Source organism: Schistocerca gregaria, chromosome 1 (genome assembly GCF_023897955.1).
Source record: "Schistocerca gregaria isolate iqSchGreg1 chromosome 1, iqSchGreg1.2, whole genome shotgun sequence".
Lineage (NCBI taxonomy): Eukaryota > Metazoa > Arthropoda > Insecta > Orthoptera > Acrididae > Schistocerca > Schistocerca gregaria.
Genome location: NC_064920.1, coordinates 14,534,656 through 14,558,847, shown reverse-complemented (window position 1 = coordinate 14,558,847; position 24,192 = coordinate 14,534,656). Strand labels below are relative to the sequence as shown.

General features: G+C 41.1%; 1 protein-coding gene across 1 annotated transcript in view; it reads left to right on the top strand.

Moving 5' to 3' along the window:
• Nucleotides 1–24,192, top strand: part of LOC126326589 (ovarian-specific serine/threonine-protein kinase Lok-like) — a 158,880-nt gene that overhangs the window by 113,128 nt on the left and 21,560 nt on the right. Inside the window, exon 7 of the mRNA XM_049995774.1 lies at nt 8,720–8,921. Within this exon, the coding sequence (XP_049851731.1) occupies nt 8,720–8,921 (202 nt within the window). The remainder of the gene's footprint in view (nt 1–8,719; nt 8,922–24,192) is intronic.

Genomic DNA, 24,192 nt, shown 5'->3' with positions numbered 1-24,192 from the left:
GGGTGGTGGCAGCTGTCTGCGTGCAAATACAGATCCGTGTGTGTTGTCTTTCGATACACCCCATGACCTAAGGTGCCGTCAGCCCTTCTCCTGACCAAGACGTCAAGGAAAGGTAATTTACCCTCCGTTTCAGTCTCCATAGTGAATTTGATGTTGGGGTGTATGGAGTTTAGATGTGTAAGGAAGTCAAGGAGTTTATCCATACCATGTGGCCAGATGACGAACGTGTCGTCCACGTAACGGAAAAAGCAAGTAGGTTTCCATTCGAATGACGACAGGGCTTCCTCCTCGAAGTTCTCCATGTACAAATTCGCTACCACCGGTGAGAGTGGGCTACCCATGGCGACTCCTTCCGTTTGTTCGTAGTATTCTCCATTAAAAAGAAAATACGTGGAAGTCAAGACATGCCTAAAAAGTTCAGTGGTATTCTCGTCAAACCTTTGACTAATCAACTCTAGCGACTCTCGCAGGGGTACCCTCGTAAACAAGGAAACGACGTCAATACTCACCATGATATCTGACTCATCCAACCTGAAGCTATCAAGGCGTTTAACAAAATCCACGGAATTACGGATGTGATGAGGGCATTTACCCACATAAGGACTTAATATTCCCGTCAGGTATTTGGCCAACAAATATGTAGGTGCCCTGATGTTACTGACAATGGGGCGTAATGGTACCCCCTCTTGTGAAAAAGTTTCACAAAGCATGTAGCATCCTGCACACTTTGGTCTCGATTATTCATATGATTTTTAAATGCTTTCCTGTTGGCTTTTGAACATTTTTGAACACATTCTAAATTGATTTCTGAATGAATCTTAAGTTGATTCGTGAATGCGTGCATAGTGTATGTGATGTCTCTGTCAGGGAAGTCCTCCTCACATCTAGAAATAAACTTTCGTGCAGACAAAATGGGCTATATGAGCTCAGTGGTGTAAAGCTGAACTGATGAATGCCAATCGCTGTCTGTTTACGTGGTTCATACGGTTTGCGAAAGATCAGCATTGTTATAATTACTAGCAAAATCCATAGATTCAGACTACCAGAGTGGAAATAAATGACTAACAAGAATAATTGGTAAGAAAGATTAGGTATTATCTACTCAGTATATCCAAGAAAATGAAATTTTGACAAACAATTTTCACCATATCCCCATACTATGGAAATTCCATGTGGCTAGGGCCTCCTGTCAGGTAGACCATTCGCCTGGTGCAAGTCTTTCAAGTTGACGCCACTTCAGCGACTTGTGTGTCGATGGGGATGAAATGACGATGATAAGAACAACACAACACCCAGTCCCTTAGCGGAGAAAATCTCTGACTCAGCTGGTAGTCGAACCCAGGCCATTAGGTGAGAGATTCCGTTGTCCTGGCCACTCGGCTACCAGGGGTGGACATCCCCATACTGTCCCTGGCTAGCAGCCATGTAAGTTCTATTCTGGATGTAGCATGGATAACACGTTGTACGAACATGTAACAACGCCTAACTGGAGAATAATCGCGGGATAACGAAACCGGTGATTCTGGCAGGGTTAGTGATGTTAACAGAAGAATAAGTTTGACAATGCCAGAAATATTAGCACAATTAGTGATGACAAGATTGATTATTAGAACGAGGAAGGAGAAGAACGGGGACATCATGCAAGTTATGGAAGAATATGTTGATTCCAAATTTACATCAAAATTTCATACTATTACTTTTCGATCTCATGCTTGAGAAACTGGAGTGTGTGAATGAAATGTGAAACTATTTCCTAACATAAAGATGTTTGCTTGTAGTAGACCTAATAGACATTTGATATTGGTACTTTGTGATTTATATTCCGTCGTGTTAAAAAAATGATGATTTGTGCCAAAACAGTCTCGTTTATTTGGTGTGCGAAGGAATATTTTGTTTTTATATAGCAGACAGTGACAAAATAGACATAATTAGCTCGAGAAACCACACCAGTTTTGGGCACTATTTGTGTTAGTAGCTTCTTCAGTATTAGACAGTGACTTTAGATTCTTCATGTAGCAAGACATTTGATGAACTTTGATGAGGTAATAGGTTCTTCCTCACAAAGGAAAGCACTCAATGTAAGGTTGTAGCAAGATTAGAGAGAGAGAGAGAGAGAGAGAGAGAGAGAGAGAGAGAGAGAGAGAGAGCTAAGGACTGAAGAAATGTATACTGTCCTGGTTGTCTCTTGTCTTTGCTTGTTTTATGTTCCTCTGTTTAATTTTATGTCACACAAAACAGCAAGTTATTAACTAACAGGCAATAAAGAGTGCAATTTTTATGAAGTACTCTTTCTCCCGGTTGCAAATAATCCCATCCAGTATTAATTGAGAGGTTTTCTTAAAGAGGGGTAGGATGTCTAATCAGCCGACTAGGATCAGGAGAGGCACCACAGGACATTTTATCCTGAATATAGTTTGATGGCATCCATTACAAAATGTACATGTTTCAATTCCACAGAGCGAAATACAGTGACGTGATAGAAGTATGCTTTGTGAAAAGGTGTGGCACTGCACTTTGGCACACTTAAGACCAAATAACATGTCTTATATTCCTTGGAACACATACGTTTTATGTTTCAGACTTTTTAGAAAGATGTGCGCAACAAGATGAACATTTTTGAAAAGTCAATTTTTAAAATTTTTGGCCTCCTACCTCAAACGCTCTAGGGAAGGGGGGTCGCCACTATCTAGTATTGCCCGGTTTGGAAATATCGTAGATCTGGACCTGATGCACAGAGCAGTCATGAGTTTTAGTGGGGAGCCTCCACGTGACCCTTGTTTACGTTTTGTGATTTTTGTTGTTTCCTCTTCGTTTATTGCTCTCACTTCAAATGAAAACAAAATGGATTTCTGTGGCTTGGATCTATCAAGTGAATTAAAATACATTCACATAATTATGAAAGTTTCAGATTTCATTTTATTTCTATCCTTCCGACAGTCAAGCATTAATCGCCTCACAGAACAGTGTAGGTTGAGTTTTTTTTGTACAGTTTGCTAAAGAAGTTTGGCTTTTATTAATCTTTTCTGCTGAGGCAGCCAATGTATTTGAAACAAAGTGTTTAATTCCACAGTATTGGCTAGCTTAAACTGTTCGCTGCATTTCAAGTGCACGTTTTCATCTACTAGCACACATGGCATTATGCCATAAGAAAGAACCAAACATGATATAATACAGTACTGGTACTCCAAGAAAATTTATATCCTGAAAACCACACTGAAAAGCTTAATATCAGTTTCAAACCCATTTCGTTGGGAATCTAGATGGATTTCTGACGATCTTGGAATATCCTCTGGTGTCTCGTTTCTTTTATGACATAACGTAAGATCTTTTAATATGGACATATGGGCCTCTTATGTCATCGTAGTTGCACAAGTGCTGTGGCATCTGTTACCTGGCGCTGAAGCAAAGCTGTTTCCAACAGGTAATGAGAAAATACTGCAAATGGTGGTTTGAAAAGCGTTGCTTTCAAAGTAAACACCCTTCGACGCAAGTTGAACTATGCACAAGAATATATGATGAATTTCTTAAATTACAGAGCGTTTGAATCTGATTTAAAAATCAATTTTTTAATGAGCCATTTAGAAGAATTTCGAGCTCAGAAGATCAGACATTTATGTCATTACTAAAAACTATACTGGCACATTTGTGTGATATATCTTAAATGAAAAGATCAACATTATATGTGAAAGCTTAGCTTCTCATGTAGCGTATTAACCTTAGAGACCAATATCATCTTGCAACAACACTGTGTATATTAATTTAAACCATTAACTTTTCCTGTTTGTGTGTTCACGCTACTGAACAGTGATGTTGCTATTGGCTGACTACATCATGTGTCCTATGCCCTGATGCCCTGAATATCCGCTGTCATTGGCTGGGGAGATCATGTGACATTAGCTTTTGGCTGGCTTATAAAAGCGCAACACGATATCGATTACAGTGCTTCAGAAGGTTATAAGCGGTGTTTGGTGAATTCGAATTTGTACTTTCATAACAAAAATATGCAGCGTACATGTTGCTGCTAATCAAAGATCTTTCCAAATGACGTTTTTTGCTGTGAGTTTAGTTTTCTAAAGTGACGTGAAATTCTACGCCCGTGTATAAAACCATCACCATTTGAAGGATTGATAGGTTATACAATTGCGAGGGAAAATATAGTATCACCACAGAAAAAGTGTGTTTTTACCCAGGAAAAATCCCCACCTCCCCTGCTGTCCGCATATACACCTTGATCCTGCATCTCTGTTGCTAAAAGTTTTAATGTGTATTGATAGTGACAAAATTGTTCAACCTTTGTGTATTATCAGTTGCAACAAGACATGTTCGTGAGGGAAATTGGTTGTTATATCTTGCACGGCTCACCTTGTTAGCATGTTACTTTTCACATTTGTTACAAAGAACAAAAAGAGAAACAGAAAAAGAAAATGCTTTTTGCTATTCATCCTAACAAAGAACAATATTTTAAAATTAACCTAAAGATTGTTCCTCTGCACTTTTTGTGGAGGCCTAGGTTGACACCTTTGACAGTATACAGGGTGAGGCAGCTCAGACAGGTAACCCCCAAATATATCCAGAATGAACAAATATATCTAGGTGCAGTTCTCACCAAGTATAGTGGGCAGTATGGCACAATTACCTGTGTTTGCAAGAAATTTTTATAGTTTAGAACTGCCAATTATGATATCGAATCATTTTTTTGTGTGGCACTTCAAACAAACTTCTAAGAGAACTTGTACCACATAACATGTATGAAACTTGACCAAATAGTATCAAGTTAACTGCATCAAAAACCTCTGCCCTGCTGTTAGAAGAGGTGGTTCCACAAAGGTCTGCCCCATTATACCAGGTATGACTTAAGTTTGCTACAATTACTGTTATACTAAATGTGCACCTTTAGCCTTGCAACACTGTATAAAACGATTCTGGAGAAGCAATATTGCACATTGAATATCATTTGGAGTTAGTGGTAGGGTGGAGTCTTAAAGCATTTTACACCTTTGGGAGCCGTTCATGTTTCCTTTGGTTTAATTTTTGCCACAGATAAAAGTATACAGGCATTAAATTTGGAGTGTGTGCAGGGCATTTTGAGTTGCATGAATGACTGTTCCACTGCCCTACAAATATTGTCTTAGGAGTGTCTGTATTTACATGTGCGGAATGGGAAGGATGTACATCGTGTTGGTACCACACTTAGTGTTGTATCTTGTCTTCAAAGAACTGCTGCATATCATATGAACTTGAGATAATTAGGTTAGAATCCTATCAGTAAGAGAAACCAATGGTGCAGGTGTAGGAAAACACACCAGATGTTCATAGCCAAAAGGTGTTGTTTTTATTCCCTTTTTGAATTACTGTGGATTTTGGAGTGACAGTGAGTGCATATTGCGAAGATTGCCTTACCCATGATATGTGAACTATTCTTCTTTCTTAAACAAAATTGGGTGTAGATATGCCAAATCAATTTGCACTTTTTGTAGATAAGTCAGAGAACGTCAATTTGCGCTTTTCATAGATAAGGCAGAGAATTGTAACCAATTTTGAAGGTCACTGTCGTGAAGCTGTAGGTGCAGAGAAATGTGAAGAGGATGAAATGTGATGGAATGTAGTGTTTGCAGTCCACTCTTTTGTTTGATCCATCTCGTACTTCCAAGATGCCTGTTGGTGACATTTGCTTTGTGTGTTACTGCTGTTACTATGTTAGGTTCAGTTCTTTCCTCAGTTCTTCTTTTTCCTTGGTGTATTTTATTTTCCAGACTTCAAGCTTCTTGAACTTTTTTATAATACTTGCAAAGGCAAATTGTGAAATCTTGGCGAGATGGCTACTCTTCAACCTACAACCACACCGCTGCTTTAATAGTTGACAACATTTGCCAGAAACCGTATTCATATTTTTGAGAGTCATATCTATTGTAAATGCCTCAGTAGCTTTATGACTGATGGACTTTTAAGAACAGGTAAACCTAAGGTCTGTACCAGAGTTATGTTTTCTTACATTTGGTATAATAGGGCAGATGTTTGTGGAACCTCTTCTCCTGGCAGTGGGTTAGTGTTTTTGGTGCTTTTAATTTGATACTATTTGATAAAGTCCCATACATGTTTACATGTATGTCATTGAAGTTCTCTTTGAAGCTTCTTTCAAATGCCAAAAAAATTGTTGATTGGAAAACAAGACAATGTTGTAATTTGAAGATCATAGTGGTTGAAAATTACTTTGAAACGTCAACAAATTGATCATGTTGCCTCCTATCACTTGGTGAAAACTGTGCATCGATATATTTATTCATCCTCGGTATACTTCGGGTGTTTTCTGACTCGTCCTGTATATTATATTGCTGAAATAACTCTTCGTTGTTGTGTACAAAGATGAACCGCAACCCAAGACAAAACAATGCTTCCATTATCACAAATCATTAAAGGATAATTTGCAAAATTAGTCATGTTGTACCACAGAAATTATGATGGATCGTGTCTTGGAAATCGTCTTATACCTGATATCGTTTTTAACTTACTTGGAAGTACACAGTCTGGAAAATTCCTGATTGCTTCCCATCCTCCCCTCCCCACTCCCAGTTGGAAATACACTGACTAGACTATAGTGCCTACAAGCACTCAGAGGTAAATTGATCCTGGACAACCAGTAGCACTACTGCCAACTTTGAGCTACAAACAACAAACAGCTGCAAGCAAAAAACAACAGCCATCTACACAACTCCGGAAACACTGAGGCATTGCCTTTGACATGTTTACAAAATTGTGTAATGTGGTTCATTGCAGTAAGTGTATGAAGCTGCTGTGCTCAGCTCACTCCAACTGTCGGGACCTTCTTACAGTGACTCGATTATAGATTAAATGTCTTGCCAAGTGACATCTCTCTTTCTCTAGCAATCTGCTGTGGTAAGTTACAGATGTTTGTTATTGTTGTCTGTGTCTTTGAGTTTAATTTGTAGAAATAGAGCAACGTTTAGCATTCAAGGTTTGCATGAAATGTGGAAAACTACATTTAAAAAAGTAACAATACAAGAGAAGGAAAGATGCTACTCACCATATAGCGGAGATGCTGAGCTGCGATTGGCACAATAAAAAGATTCACACAATCATAGCTTTCGGCCATGAAGGCCTTTGTCAGCAGTATACACACACACACACACACACACACACACACACACACACACACACAAAGCGCAACTTGCACACACATCTGCAGTCTCGGAAAGCTGAAACTCTGAGACTACAGATGTGTGTGCAAGTTGCGCTTGTGTGAGTGTGTGTCTAATGCTGACAAAGGCCTCAATGGCTGAAAGCTATGATTGTGTGAATCTCTTTATTGTGCCTATTGCGGCTCAGCATCTATATGGTGAGTAGCAACTTTCCTTCTCTTGTATTGTTACATTCCATCCTGGATTTTCCATATATATATATTTTAAAGTAAGCAGACATAATGTCTATGGAGAGAAGCAGCATCTGTTGGAAAGTTATAATTAATTCTTTCTGTCACAGCCAATATTTTCTGATTCTTGAGTTCAGTGACAGTGTAACGCGTCAACAGTGTCGCTGTGCATGGCTGCCTCAATATTAAAGCTCTAGGTATGAACATCCAGGCAGGTTGACTTGAATATAGACACAGCCATTTTAATGTTGAGACAACCATACACAGTAACAAAGTAGATGCATTATGTTGTAACAAAGTTGAGTAGATCTGAAGATGGCTAATGATGGCCAAAACCTGGCCTATAGTAGATCACAACATAAAGCATTTGAAGTGAAATAGGGCGTGTGGCCAAGATTGTTTTGTGGAGGGGACTCAGTGAGCACAGTATACAGTGACAGTTGAAAGATGACCCATTGAACTGACATTGATCCGCAAACACCTCAAGAAATGTGTGAAACAATGATGGATAAACTTGAACAAACATATGTAAACTATGGTAGATATTAGTCTCAACAGCCTACGTTGGATGTGCAGTTCCATCACCATCAGGAAAACTGTTGTTCATGTAATTTTGCAAACCTTGTGTAAGGTGCACCAAATCAAGTAGTAATCCAATTTTCCTGACTATATCCCCCGCTGTTGCTGAAAGTGTACTGCCTGTAAAATATCAGTTCAGTGAATCAATGAAAACTGTAAACCAGAACTGACAGACATTGGAACTGTGAAACTTAAGGTAAGTATGATTATTATCAGGTTCATAACAATGTAAGGAAAAGGGTAGACAGCTACTCACTGTACCAATGTACACTTAGTTGCAGCCAGGCACAATGAAAAGGCTGTTAAATATTTAGCTTTTGGACAAAGCATATTTGTTTGTAAAATCACTAAAGAGATAATATTTTGTTTTTGCTGTTCATAATGCATTTTTTATTGGGTATAGTAATATATGTAATGGGAAAAGTCATTGGTATTCCATTCTGTAATTAGGGAAAATGCATTTATTGCAGCAATCCATATGGTTTTGATAGCCTATCAATAAAAGAATCTGACTTAGCTTACAGCAGAGATGTTGAGTTGCAGACAAGCACAACAAAGAGACTATGAAACACACAAGCTTTTGGCCAAAAGGCCTTCTTCTGAAATAGAAAACACACACACACACACACACACACACACACACACACACACACACACACCTGAACACTGTCTCTGATTGTCTCTGTTTCTTTGGCTTGACATTTTCCAATCTTTGACTTGACTTGTAAAAATACAAATGTGTTTCTCTTTCAGCTTGAGTGGTTATTTACCTTTTTCACCTGACAACAAGAAAGTCCCATTAAAAGAACAAATTAGGAAAGGCAATTACTCCTTCCCAATACAGTACTGGAGAGGTGTGTCACCAGAGGCTATTGATTTGATAAGGAAGATGTTAACTGTGGACCCTATTCAGAGAATAACTGTTGACGGTATTGTGAATCATTTATGGCTTCAGGTGAGTATTTAAGTGACTAAATAATTATGGGAAATTCATTACTGTTACTGCTGTAACTGATATGTATGACAACAGTTGTCCTTGGATACACAGAAAAATATGTAAAGTTATGTATGGTCAGTACCCCCACTTCAACTGTCCCTTCTTCACCCACCCCTGTCCGTCATCCTTTGTCATTTGTTCCACTAAATCGCCCAGTAATTCATTGTCACTTCCACCTTCCCCTCTCTCGCTCTTTCCGTGTTTCGAGATGGCACCTGTTAAAAAGTGCAGTGACATAATGTTGTTTGCCGTGCTTTTAACAGTGCATTGTGTGAAAATTGTTAGAAATAGGCTGTAAAAAAAATTTTGTGTGTGAAGTGCAACTTCTAGCTACAGGAAAAGTTTGCCAAAATACGCCTCAAATTTACTAGCAACGATATTTACTGTTCATCCCTAGACTGTTTGTGGGATGAAAACATGAAACTGGCTTTCACTGTGAGCTCACGGGAACAAAATTATTAAAGTGCTGCATAGCGACATCGACACTTAAGCAGAATTATCAGTGCTGTAGCGAGAAAATTGTGACCTAAAACTCTTGATAAATTAATAAATTTATTAATAAACAAAATGTTTTTGCAAGGTAGCTGAGGTGATTGACGAGAGAGAGAGAGAGAGAGAGAGAGAGAGAGAGAGAGAGAGAGAGAGAGAGAGAGAGAGGAATGATACGTTGGTGGTTTGGAAATCTCAAAACAAATGTAAGTGGACAAGTGTCAAAGCATCAGAACAGTAAAAATAAATTTCCTGTTACAAAGAGTTCTTTGCCCAAAAATGTGGTAGTGCAAAATTCCATAGTAGACATTTGCCCCGGAATCAGGATCTGCCAGTTAAAGAAACACTTTGGCAATATATGTAGTTCGTAGGACGGTTTGGCAGAGGCATTTTGGAAAAATTACGAAGGAGTGTTTCTCCATGTGAGTATAAAGTTTCAGTTCTCTATGGAGTGACACTGTAGAAGAAATTGTAGAGAAACAAGAAAATTAATTTGAAATGTCGGTTACCTGTACAAAACATACAGAATTGCGAGTGGTACTGTCTACAGGAGATCTGTCAGTGATTGGTATATCAGGGTCGCCACAAGTTCTGGAAATCAGGGAATTTCAAATGTATGTAATGAAACTTGTATGTAATGAAACTTGGAAGGGGGGGGGGGGGGGACTGAAAAAATCTCGGTTTTGCCACAGTAGCTTGAAATTAGATACGATACTGCGTGAAGAGTTTGACAGAGCACTGAAAGACCTGAGTCAAAACAAGGCCCCGAGAGTAGACAACATCCCATTAGAACTACTGACGGCCTTGGGAGAGCCAATCCTGACAAAAGTCTACCAGCTGGTGAGCAAGATGTACGAGACAGGCGAAATACCCTCAGACTTCAAGAAGAACATAATAATTCCAATCCCAAAGAAAACAAGTGTTGACAGATCAGTTTAATAAGTCACAGCTGCAAAATACTAACGCGAATTCTGTACAGACGAATGGAAAAGCAGATAGAAGCCTACCTCGGGGAAAATGAGTTTGGATTCCGTAGAAATGTTGGAACACATGAGGCAATATTGACCCTACGACTTATCTTAGAAGAAAGATTAAAGAATGACAAACCTACATTTCTAGCATTTGTAGAAGAAAGTTTCTGACAATGTTGATTGGAATACTCTCTCTCAAATTCTGAAGGTGGCAGGGGTAAAATACAGGGAGCGAAAGGCTACTTACAATTTGTACAGAAAGCAGGTGGCATTCATAAGAGTCGAGGGACATGAAAGGGCAACAGTGGTTGGGAAGGGAGTGAGACATGGTTGTAGCCTCTCCCCGATGCTATTCAGTTTGTATAATGAGCAAGCACTAAAGGAAACAATGGAAAAGTTCGGAGTAGGCATTAAAATCCATGGAGAAGAAATAAAAACTTAGAGGTTCGCTGATGACATTGTAATTCTGTCAGAGACAGCGAAGGACCTGGAAGAGCAGTTGAACGGAATGGACAGTGTCTTGAAAGGAGGATATAAGATGAACGTCAACAAAAGCAAAACGAGGATAATTGAATGTAGTCGAATTAAGTCGGGTGATGCTGAGGGAATTAGATTAGGAAATGAGACACTTAAAGTAGTAAAGGAGTCTTGCTATTTGGGGAGCAAAATAACTGATGATGGTCGAAGTAGAGAGGATATAAAATGAAGAATGGCAGTGGCAAGGCAAGCGTTACTGAAGATGAGAAATTAGTTAACATCGAGTATGGATTTAAATGTCAGGAAGTCGTTTCTGAAAGTATGTGTGTGGAGTGTAGCCATGCATGGAAGTGAAATGTGGACGATAAATAGTTTAGACAAAAAGAGAATAGAAGCTTTCGAAATGTGGTGTTACAGAAGAATGCTGAAGATTAGATGGGTTGATCACATAACTAATGAGGAGGTATTGAATAGACTTGGGGAGAAGAGGAGCTTGTCGCACTATTTTACTAGAAGAATGGACCGGTTGGTAGGACATGTTCTGAGGCATCAAGAGATCACCAATTTTGCATTGGAGGGCAGCGTGGAGGGTAAAAATCGTAGAGGGAGACCAAGAGATGAATACACTAAGCAGATTCAGAAGGATGGAGGTTGCAGTAGGTACTGGGAGATGATGAAGCTTGCACAGTATAGAGTAGCATGGAGAGCTGCATCAAACCAGTCTCAGGACTGAAGACGACAACAACAACAACAACAATAGCTTGAAATTGTTTATTTACTGAGGTATCATGCTTCATTGCTGGCTGGGTGCAGCTGAGTGTGTGTGCCACTTCCCTACTCTTATTTTTACTGCTTTTTCCCTTCCCTTCCCTTCCCTTCCCTTCCCTAACCCTCCCCCAGCTTGCAGTCAGTGCTGCCACCACTGCTTGCTGTTAGCAACGAAAGGCAGCGAGGCTTGGGAGTGGTTTGTTTGGATCTGATTCTCAGACTGTCGACGCAGTGGCTGGAGACAACAATTATGTGTGCATGAGTTGTGTCTGAGTGGTACTGTGAATTTGTGTGTGCTCTTGTTTTTTGACAAAGGCTATAACCAAAAATTTAGTTGAGAGTGTGATTGTCTTTTCTATGTTACTGTCTGTGGCTCAGCGATCATCTTTATAGTGAGTTGCTACATATCCTCATCAGTAATGAGTCTCAGAGTATTTGCGCACATTGCCTGTTGCGTGGGTGATCACCACAGTCTCATTTCAACAACATGGTGCCTGTGACACGTGAATAGCTGGCCACACAAGTGGACTTCCATGATGGGTCAAAATCTCAGACCATTTCTGTGGATATCTCTAGTGGATCGGGCCTGCCAATCTGAAGCCCATAGTTTCCCAGTAGTATGCGGGTCCTGCCTGTTGGATCTAGTCTCACTGATCTGCCCGCTGGCCGTGTGTGTCTGTGTGTAGTATAATGTGATAGATTTTCATGGTTTATCCATGTGGTGCTCCACAGTAGACCAGAGGCCATGGGCGATTGATTTCAGGAACTGTGACTGCCTCACTGCAAGTACATTGTACAGTGCAGTGTGTTTTATAGACATAAAATTTATTCTAGTATACAGGGTGTCCCACTCAAACCTCCCCGATTTTAAGGCCCCAGGAGAGAAAAACCACAGTAGATACAACAATGAAAGATGCACCATATTGTAGATTATGTCAAAGTATTTATATTCCGGCATCAGAAGTGCCAAGTATCGTCGCCAGACTGCAGCATGGTCGCATTAAGTGAAAATGGCGACTTCACAGCAGCATACGCAAGCAGTAGTGTGTTTTGCAGAAACAAAAGTGCTCATTACTGTGCAGGGAAATTATTGTCGTGTGTATAAATGTGATCCACCTGATGCGAAAGCAATTAAGGAATGGTGTAGGAAGTTTCTGGCAGCGGGAAGGGTTCTGAAACATTCTGGCAGTGCATGTTACACAGTTTCAGAAGAGGCAGTGGAGGACCTTCGACAAACGTTTCTGAGAAGCCCATGTAAGTCAATTTCTCAAGCATCTAGGCAAGTTGATGTACCTCAATCAACATTGCATTGTGTAGTTCACCAGTATCTCCTTATGTTTGCTTACAAAGTGCAAATTCTGCAACATCTGCCGATAAACCCCACGGACAACAACTTGCTGCGGATATGCTGCAGCATATTGATATGGATGCCAGCTACCTGGAAAGATGTTTATTCTCACATGAGGCAACCTTTCATCTATCAGGAAGGGTTAATAGGCATAATGTTTGGATTTGAGGTTCGCTAAATCTGCACATTGTCATTGAACATGTACGTGATAGCCCTAAACTAAACATTTTGTGTGGGCTAATGCACGACAGGATTGTTGCACCATTCTTCTTTGCGAAACAAACAGTGAATGGGTCAGTGTATCTGGACATGTTGTAGCAGTTTGTGTACCCTCAGATACAAGTCTTGCAACCCAACATCATTTTTCAACAAGATGGGGCTCCACTGCTTTGGTCAACGGCTGTTTGCAAGTTCCTGGATAGGAAATTTCCCAACCATTGGATTTTACGTGTAGGTCCCATTGCCTGGCCACCACGTTCACCTGACATTACTAAAATGTAGACTTTCAAGGCCAGAAATGCCATCTCCATTATAATTATCTGGGCTGTTATGCCGTGGTCGGTTGATGAATTCTGTGTCAATTCCCAGCGTTTCGTCCCCGTCTACGGAGGACATCTTCAAGGGGGGTCTGTAGCTCGATGAAGGTCCAACACACCCACTGGCTCGCTACTGACTACCGCCAAATTCCGTGTCTGCAAGCTCCCGCGCCGAGGCGTGACGTCACGTGTTTTGAAAACTTCAGTGCAATTGGCTGCTGTCCGCTGCCGTTGATTGCTGTTGCTATCACACAGTAGTGGATGAGTGGTACACATCTTCTTCAACACCAGCATCCATATACCGTTTAATTTCACGCCCTCCTCCTTTCGATTGAAATTATTAGGGTGTTTGTCGATTTAGAGTGCCTCCCTGTAGAGCCTTTCATAATATCTGTTCGCGGCCGCTAGTACTTGCGTCTCCTCGAAACGAATGTGGTGGTTACTTGGCTGGAAAGCATGCTTAGCAGCAGCTAATCATTCGATTTCTCCTCTTCTACAATTGCCCTTGTGCTCTTCCTAATGTTTTGAAACAGTTCTTTTAGTGGTACCCAAATAAACATCTCCACAGCTGCATGGAATCCTATACACTTCAGCTTTTTCCAAGGGTTTGCGAGTGTCCTTGGCAGGCTTAAGGTATTCCTGTATCTTCCTGCTGGGCTTGTAAATTATGGTAATATTCCGCTTCATCAAGATCCTCCCTATTCTTTCCGTTACATATGTCTACTTGTGTCTGTATATGTTTGGATGGATATGTGCGAGTGTATACCTGTCCCTTTTTCCCCTTAAGGTAAGTCTTTCCGCTCCCGGGATTGGAATGACTCCTTACCCTCTCCTTCCCTCCTTCCTGATGAAGCAACCGTGGGTTGCGAAAGCTTGAATTTTTTGTGTGTGTTTGTTAATGTGTCTTTCAAAATGGAGGTACTGTTGCTTGTTAGTGGGTTTGATGTGGACGGATGGGTGAAGCTGGCCATTGGACAGATGGAGATCAATGCCGAGGAAAGTGGCATGGGATTTGGAGTAGGACCACGTGAATCTGATGGAACCAAAGGAGCTGAGGTTGGATAGGAAATTCTGGAGTTCTTCACTGTGAGTCCAGATCATGAAGATGTCATCGATAAATCTGTATCAAACTTTGGGTTGGCAGGCTTGGGTAAGCAAGAAGGCTTCTTCTAAGTGACCCATAAATAGGTTGGCATACAAGGGGCCATCCTGGTACCCATGGCTGTTCCCTTTAATTGTTGGTATGTCTGGCCTTCAAAAGTGAAGAAGTTGTGGGTTATTCCTAAGATAATGAGGAAAGAGGTGTTAGGTAAGGTAGCAGTTGATTGGCGTGAAAGGAAGTGCTCCATCACAGCGAGGCCCTGGACGTGCAGGATATTTGTGTTTAAGGAAGTGGCATCAGTGGTTACAAGGATGGTTTCCGGGGGTAACAGATTGGGTAAGGATTCCAGGCGCTCGAGAATGTGGTTGGTGTCTTTGAAGGATGGGAGACTGCATGTAATGGCTTGAAGATGTTGATTTACTTAGCCAGAGATACATTCTGTGGGAGCTTGGTAACCAGCTACAATGGGGCGGCCAGGATGATTGGGTTTGTGAATTTTAGGAAGTAGGTAGAAGGTAGGGGTGCGGGGTGTCGGTGGGGTCAGGAGGTTTATGGAGTCAGGTGAAATGTTCTGTAGGGGGCCTAAGGTTCTGAGGATTCCTTGAACCTCTGCCTGGACATCACGAATGGGATTACCTTGGCAAACCTTGTATGTATTGTTGTCTGAAAGCTGACGCAGTCCCTCAGCCACATACTCCCGATGATCAGGTACCACAGTCGTGGAACCCTTGTCAGCCGGAAGAATGATGATGGATTTGTCAGCCTTCAGATCACGGATAGCCTGGACTTCAGCTGTGGTGATGTTGGCAGTAGGATTAAGGTTTTTCAAGAAGGATTGAGAGGCAAGGCTGGAAGTGAGAAATTCCTGGAACGTTTTGAGAGGGTGATTTTGAGGAAGAGGAGGTGGGTCCCGCTGTGACGGAGGATGGAACTGTTCCAGGCAGGGTTCAATTTGGATAGTGTCTTGGGGAGTTGGATCATTAGGAGTAGGATTAGGATTATTTTTCTTCATGGCGAAGTGATATTGCCAGCAGAGAGTACGAGTGTAGGACAATAAATCTTTGATAAGGGCTGTTTGGTTGAATCTGGGAGTGGGTCTGAAGGTGAGGTCTTTGGATAGGACAGAGGTTTCAGATTGGGAGAGAGGTTTGGAGGAAAGGTTAACTACTGAATTGGGGTGGTGTTGTTCCAGATTGTGTTCATTAGAATTTTTGAGGATTTGGGGGGAGTGGAGCTGCAAGTTGGGAGATTGAGTAGATGGGAGAGACTGGGTCTGTGTGCAGTGAGAGGAGGTTGAGGTTTGTTGGAAAGGTTGTGGAGGGTGAGTGAGTTGCCTTTCTGGGGGTGGGAAACCAGGAGATTGGATAGTTTTTTGAAGTGGAGGGTGGCATGCTGCTCTAATATGTGGTTGGCCTGTAGGAGGATGCTCTGGAACAGCCAGTGTGGATGTGGGAGAGGAAAGATTGAGGACTTTTATTAGGGATAGGAGTTGACGGGTGTGTTCATTGGCTGAGTTGAAGTTTAGATGAAGGATTAGGCGAGTGAGGGCTATGGATTGTTCAGTTTGGAACTGGTATTGGTATAGGGACTGATGGAAAGAAGGGTTAGAGCCAGAGATGGGAACTTCATGCGTGAGGCCTTTGGGGGTAATGCCAAATGCCAGACAAGCCTGAGTAAATAAAATACGGCAGCGTAATCTGGCTAGGGCGAAGGCATGTTTGCGGAGGGAATGTAAATAAAACTTAATGGGGTTGTCATGGTATTTAGAAGGTGGAAAGTGTAACATGAGGCTGAAATGAAAATGAAAATATGAGGTGAACAAGAAAGCAACGGGAGTTCTGGTATGAAAAAAGTCGAAATAGTGTTGGTTAAATCTGAGCTATGTTGATCCTGTGGTGAACTTATGTTGGTAAACAACGATGTGCATATATATATATATATATATATATATATATATATATATATATATATATATATATATATATATATATATATATATCAAAGATTCCAAGACTTACCAAGCGGGAAAGCGCCGGCAGACAGGCACATGAACAAAACACACAAACACACACACAGAATTACGAGCTTTCGCAACTGGCAGTTGCTTCGTCAGGAAAGAGGGAAGGAGAGGGAAAAATGAAAGGATGTGGGTTTTAAGGGAGAGGGTAAGGAGTCATTCCAATCCCGGGAGCGGAAAGACTTCCCTTAGGGGAAAAAAAGGACAGGTGTACACTCGCGCACACACACACACATATCCATCCGCACATATGTGCGGATGGATATGTGTGTGTGTGTGCGAGTGTACACCTGTCCTTTTTTTCCCCTAAGGGAAGTCTTTCCGCTCCCGGGATTGGAATGACTCCTTACTCTCTCCCTTAAAACCCACATCCTTTCATTTTTCCCTCTCCTTCCCTCTTTCCTGACGAAGCAACTGCCAGTTGCGAAAGCTCGTAATTCTGTGTGTGTGTTTGTGTGTTTTGTTCATGTGCCTGTCTGCCGGCGCTTTCCCGCTTGGTAAGTCTTGGAATCTTTGTTTTTAATATATTTTCCCATGTGGAAGTTTCTTTCTGTTTTATTTATATATATATATATCTCCGCACATATACAGACACAGGCAGACATGTGTAAATGCAAAGAGGTTGGGCAGAGATGTCAGTCGAGGTGGAAGTACAGAGACAAAGATGATGATGAATGACAGGTGAGGTACGAGTGGTGGCAACTTGAAATTAGCGGAGGTTGAGGTTTTACATATATATAAAAGAGGTGCAGGATGTCAAACAAAGCGACTGGGAGTGGGAGAGGCACCACACAGGACATTTTAATTTCCACTGCCTGAATATGGTTTGATGGCATCCTGTACAAAATATACATGTTTCAATCCCACGGAGCGAAATACAGTGACGTCCGGTAGAAGAATGCTGTGTGAAGAGAGGTGGCACTGCACTCTGGCACACTTAAGACCAAGTAACATGTCTTACATTTCTTCTAACATATATGTTTTGTGTGTCAGACTCTTCAGAAAATGAAAACAAAATGGATATCTGTGGCCGGGAGCAATCATGTGAATTAAAATACATTCACATAATTATGGAAGGCTAAAATATGTTATTGGTTTCAGATTTTATTTTATTTCCACCTTTCTGACAGTCAAGCATTAGTCACCTTGCAGAACAGTGAAACTATTTTTGTTTGCTAAAGAAATTTGTTTATTATTAACCTTTTCCGCACAGTCAATGTATTTGAAACAAAATGTTTAATTCCGCAGTACTGGCTAGTTTCAACTGTTCGCTGCATTTCAAGTGCACGTTTTCATCTTCCTGCATGTATGGCATTATGGCATAATAAAGAACCAAACGTGGTATAATACAGTACTGGTGCTCCAAGAAAATTTACATCCTGAAAACAACAATGGTCGAGGTCTACTTCATTGGGAATCAGGACATACAAATGTGGACTCTAAGTATGCACTTTAAATGTGGACATTTTAGTATGGTGCTCAATATTCGGATGCTCTTAGAGTATCCTCTGATATCTTGTTTCTTTTATAACATAATGTATGATCTTACAATGTTTTACACATACACACATACGGGCTTCCTACATCATGGTAGCTGTGCAATCACGGTGATGCCTGTTATCTGCACTCTCTGGCACATGCTGAAGCGAATCTATTTCCAACAGGTCGCAAGAAAATATTGCAAATGGTGGTTTGAAAAGCAATACTTTCAAAGTAAATATCCTTTTACGTAAGTTGAACTACGTGCGAGAATGTGCCGTGAATTTCTTAAATCGCAGAGCGTTTGACTCATTTAAAAATCAACTCTTTGCTGATATGCCATTTGGAATAATTTCCAACCTTGAAGATCAGACATTTATACCATTATTAAAAATTTTACTGGCACATTTGTTTGATATATCTTAAAGTGTAACATGCCCAAAAGAGATCAACATTATATATATGAATGGTTAGCTTCTCTTGCAGCTTATTAACCTTAGACGCCAATATTATATGTGAAAGCTTTGCTTTTCTTGTAGCAGCACTATGTAAATTAATTTAAAACTATTAACTTTACCTGTTTGTTTGTTCATGCTACTTAATAGTGATGTTGCTGTTGGCAGACTACATCATGTGTCCTACGCTCTAAATATCCGCTGTCATCGGCTGGCAAGATCACGTGACATGAGCTATGACTGGCTTGCAAAAGCACATCACAGTCTTGATTTCAATGATTTGGAAAGTAACTTGTGCTGTTTGGAGGAATTCCAGTGTAAACTTTCATAATACGAAAATATGCTGCGTGCATGTTGCTGCACATCAAAGATACTTCCAAAACGTCTTTTTCCCTGAGTTTCGTTTTGAAAGTGCTGGGAAATTCTATGCCTGTGTATAAAACCATAACCATTCAAAGGATTGATAAGTTTTGCAGTTCCGAGGGAAAATATACTGTCACATAACACGGAAAAAGTTTGTTTTCATCCGGGAGAAAGTGTATTATGAACTGGTAAACCTGAGAGAAACCCAGAAAGTATTTTTCCTTGTCCGTGTATACACCCTGCCCTCCTTAGCACATTTTTGTTTCCCATGCTAGGCATTATGGATGTGGGTCAGGTTTCTGCATCTGCTCCTTGGGGGCATGCTCATATTTCTGCCTTTATGCTGTCATCTGCCCAAATTTCTGTTGAACTCCCTATCAAATCATAGGTTATTTTTGTCGAAGTATTTTCCCGTTTTGTCAAATGAGCCAATCTGGAAATTCTGTTTTCACAAAACTCACCTTTTTCGTCTCCTTGTTCCCAACCCATTATGTTTCTGGGATCCAGCAGTTCCATTTTGCTAAATTTCTTTCTCTGGTAATCCCTACAAAGTCTCAACCACTTATCACACACAATTTTTGGACACTTTATTCAATTTTTGCTGTATTGCCAATCACAGTCTACACTGCTGTTATGTATCTTTCTGAATTCTCAACTTTTTTAGTCACCATTGCATTGTAGAAATTTCTCTGCTCACTGGCTGCTGCATGGTGTGACTTCCTCTTGTTCCAACAGTCTGCTGTGAATGTTTGTGAGGCATCTGCTTGTTGTATCCAGATTCCTCGGAATCTGTACATGGTCCGCTATATTTTTTCATCACATGCATTATTTATGGTTCAGTTCTCAGAATTCTTGCAACATTTGCAAGTCCTGTTTCACATGCCCCCTTTTTTAATAATTTCTTGTACTTCTTCCAAGGAAAGTCTAACTGTTTTGTGTTAGGCAGCTAAAATGGGAATCTGATGCCCACGGAATATGTGCCAAACTAATTAGCTCTGCCAGTGTACCTAGCGGCCCATGTCCTTTCTTTCATTTTCACCTCCTGAACAGATATCTTTAGTTCCTTCCAAACAATTGTCATTAACGTGAACGGGTAGCAAAGATAAAATCTGAATTTTGAAATACCATCTCTTTATTATTCAAGCAAATAACATCACACTTGTATTCGCTATCTGCCCTCACTCTTTCATATTAACAAGCACTTTCACACAGGCTTTGTATTTATTGCGCAGAGGTAACCGTTGCTGCTATAATCTGTGTAATTAGGCACTCACTCTACTGTTCTATCTTCTTCTTTTGATGGTTACTACCTGACTGCCTTCCCACACCCTGCATGATGGTCAGCGCCGAAGCTTTTGGTGCTTCTAGAATGATGTTCCCTGAATCATCAGTGGTACTTACAAGAGGCAGTGGCGTGGAAGAGTAAAGTCATTGATTATGAAACAGTGTTGTCTGTACCCTTACAGTTGGCAAATCAAGTGAAAAGTCTTATCTCACTTACCGTTTCCTCTTCAGTGTTGCTTGTAAGAGAATCCATACCTCCTTTGGTGATGACTCATTTGTAATTCTTCCAAGATGACACTGATGAACCATCCTGTGAGTTGTTAAAGTTTCCAATGTGTCCCTTCAGCTGATGGGTCTTGATCTGCATCTGTTGTGGAATTTATTTTCAGAGTTTGAGACCTTCACAAGAGTTTCTTCAGTAGGTTCCAGAGACTCTTTGTTTGAGCTAACAGATGTAGCTTTGTACCTATTTGTGATGTTGTCTTCGTCTATTTCCTCAGCTATGTCTCAAAAACCATTTTTTCCCACATTTCAGGTCACAATTTTCTTGCTTCTGCACTGATAAATAGACTTTTAAAGTGTTAAAGGCGCTACATATCATTTTAATAGTTTCTTCCTGTGAGCTCACAGTGGAAATTAGTTTCATGTTTTCTTCCTACAAACAGTCTAGCCATGACCAGTGAGTATTTTCACTAGTCAGTTTTAAGCACATTTTTACACACTTATCATGCAGCTAGGAGTTGCATTTCACACACAGAATTTGGACCTCTGCAGCTACAACAATCATTGGTCTTTGACAGCTAGTTCATTTAATGGCTTCAGTATGTGCAGTTACATCTGGGTCATTATATATATACGGCCATAAGCAGAATAAAAAGTGTGATCTGTTAAATCCATGTAGTATTTTATGCCTTCTGCGTATTATCCACTTTATGTAGCATTTTCTTGGTGACCTATGATGACCTTGTTCACGTTTAATTTGGAACTTTTACAGTTATTGAATGGCTACAATCCTTCTGCCATACCCTCACTGTGCTGCCCAATTGATGCTTCTGGATGGCAGCTCTTGTACTATTGTAACTGTAATTACAGAAAATACCTTCAAGCATCTCAAGTTATCAAAAGTGACCGTGATACACCCCCACAAAAGTGCACCAGGAATGAGCAGTGGAGTGTGTTGGACAAACTACTCTGTTTTACAATGGACTCCATTTCACACACAGACAGGGGTAACTCTGAGCCACATCAATCCAACCAGTTGGTTTGTATTTTCTCACTTTGGGCAAGGTGTCTTCCGTGCCACACGCGATTTCATTCACACTTGCTTACGTGCAGCTTGCTGGATTGTCTAACAATTCGCCTACCTGGTATCAAGTCATGCCATGTACAGAGACTACTTGCACAGCCGTTTTCCCTCTACTGAACAGTGAACTCATTTTAAGCCACCATCTTTTTGACCGGATGAACCAACCCTATTTGCCACTTTGGGCATCATTCATGTGACAGCTCAAAATTTGTTGTACTGCTTAAGCACATGAGTCACCATGTGGATACGATCAGTAATATCATCCTCACCCCATCCACTGACAATAAATCTGCACGCCCCTGCTACCTCACTCACTCTGTGGAGGAACAGTTACACTGCATGACAAAGAGAGGAGACAGAATTGTCAGAGCTGTAGTGTTCATTAAGCACTGAAATTGATTTATACCTCATTCTTGATCATTCCGTATGGATCTTATGGATCATGAGCTGTCCGCATAAGTGCAATGGCCAACAGCTGCCCATGAGTAATAGCTGCAAAGAGATGTATAACTCAATCTTGCGGATAGAATATTTTCCATTGTTCAACATCGATAATGAATTAAGAATGCAGACAACAATGGTGTTGAATATGACTAACAACTGCAGGGGGAACACAGCTGACCTGCCACCTACCATGACCTGAGGCTACCTCACCTGACCTCCACTAACTCTAATGTCACTTTGCCTCGCTGAAGTGGAGACCTTTGTGCCGCCACAACCATCCCCACCCACCCACATACTGCATCACACCGCCACTTCTGCACTCGTGTCTGCATGGAATTGCTTCTCCAGGTACTATGAAGATTTTGGTAAATCTGCTTGCAACTGTCATTCACCCTGTGGCTTCCAAAATTCGACACACTGTTTGCTGGAGGCGCACTGAGCCACATAGGATATGTGAATTACCTAGACCCTCACAATGATGATGACTCTTTATACTTGACAGCATCAGCAGCCAACACTCCGGCTCGGAAGTCAGCAATTTGCCAGCCTCTTCGTCATCTGTGATTCCATCCAGGTCACCTAGCTTTGTGCAGCAAATGACTATAATCTGAGGTTATGGATGTTGGACCTGCACTCTTGACCTTTGTTTTGATGACATTTACACCTGTACATTTACAGTTATACAGTTGCTGATTACTTGGCACAGAGTTTTTCCATCACTTTCGTTTGGATACTGATCTGTCTGGCGGCATGTTGAGTCACATAACTAGTGGGCGCTCTGCCACACGCGCTATCAGCCATACCCTCTTGATAGTTTGGCCCACTGTACGCAGCACCTCCCACCACTCAGAGAAATGTCCAGCTGCCTTCACACTATTTATCAGTCAACTTGACCATCTATGTTTTCTGCCTCCAGTCGATCCCAACATCCCATTGGTCCCTCTGCACAGTGCCAACACTGAATCCCTTTGACATCTATGGACACACACACAGCACAATTTCTATCTGTGGTCACAAAGGTCATTATTGTGCTTTTCACTTGCTCACCCCCAATGTGTGTTTGAGCACTTCCTTGCAAGACTAGTTTGTGCAGTGTGCTATTAAAATTGGAATAGTTCATAAGATTATCACTATGTGTGGCCCCACCTGTGCATCACAGACCATGTAGACATCTGCTGGATTTACTCCATGCCACCAAGGCTGTGGCAGTGGCAGTGGCAGATAAACTCTCACCACCACCACCACCACCACCAAAGAACAGATAGACCTGTCAGGTTGTGCTGTGATGGAAGGGTTGTCAATTCTTGCACTGTAGTGGACAGCTACCCAGTTCAGAACATCCAGGATTTCAATTATTATTTGGTGAACAGCTCTGTGTTTATAATCGCACTGACTGCAAGATAGTATGCCTGTAAGTCCATATGTTCCCAGACAGTATTCACAAAGTGGCTCGTTTGAGTCTTTAGGGATGGTGTGCTGTTCAAGTTTTCATTTTGTTATGTCTATCTTGATGATATCCTAAGTTTATTGTCATACAGTGACTTCCGTAACTTGCATCTCAAGTTCTTGATGTGCTCTCTGACAGTGGAGTTGTGTTCAAAGGGTAGAATTGACAACTTCTCAGGTATGCAGTAATTGCCTTTGGCATTTGCACTACACTGCAGTGTAAATATACCATTCAACAACAGCTACCACTACAGCACTACTAAAAACTGCATTGGTTTTAGGGCATCGTAAATTTTTTATCTTAGGTACCTCCCACAGGCAGTTTGGCGTCAGGTGCCACACACTCAAGCACTCACCAGCATGAGTACTACTGTCAAACGCAAACTTATGTGGATGTCAGAGATTCAGTCTGTTCTGAACCCATTGAAGATTGCCTTGTCATAGTGATTGCTTTGGTGAGCCCTCTCCCCAACTCCCAGCTCTTTGTAACTGTTGATGCAAGTGACTCTGCTGTTGGCACTGTCGTGCAACAAGAGGTGGGGGAAGGGGAGACGCTCAGCAGCTTCTGATTTTTCTCATGTAAGCTGTTGCGTTCGGTATGCAAGTAGTCGCCATACGGTTGAAAGCTACTAGCAATCTGGGTAGCAGCACATTATGTGTGGCAAAACATCAAAGGAAGCCCTCTTATTATTTCCAAGGCCACTGTCCGTGTGCTGACTCTATCCAAAACCTGCTGAAGGACTT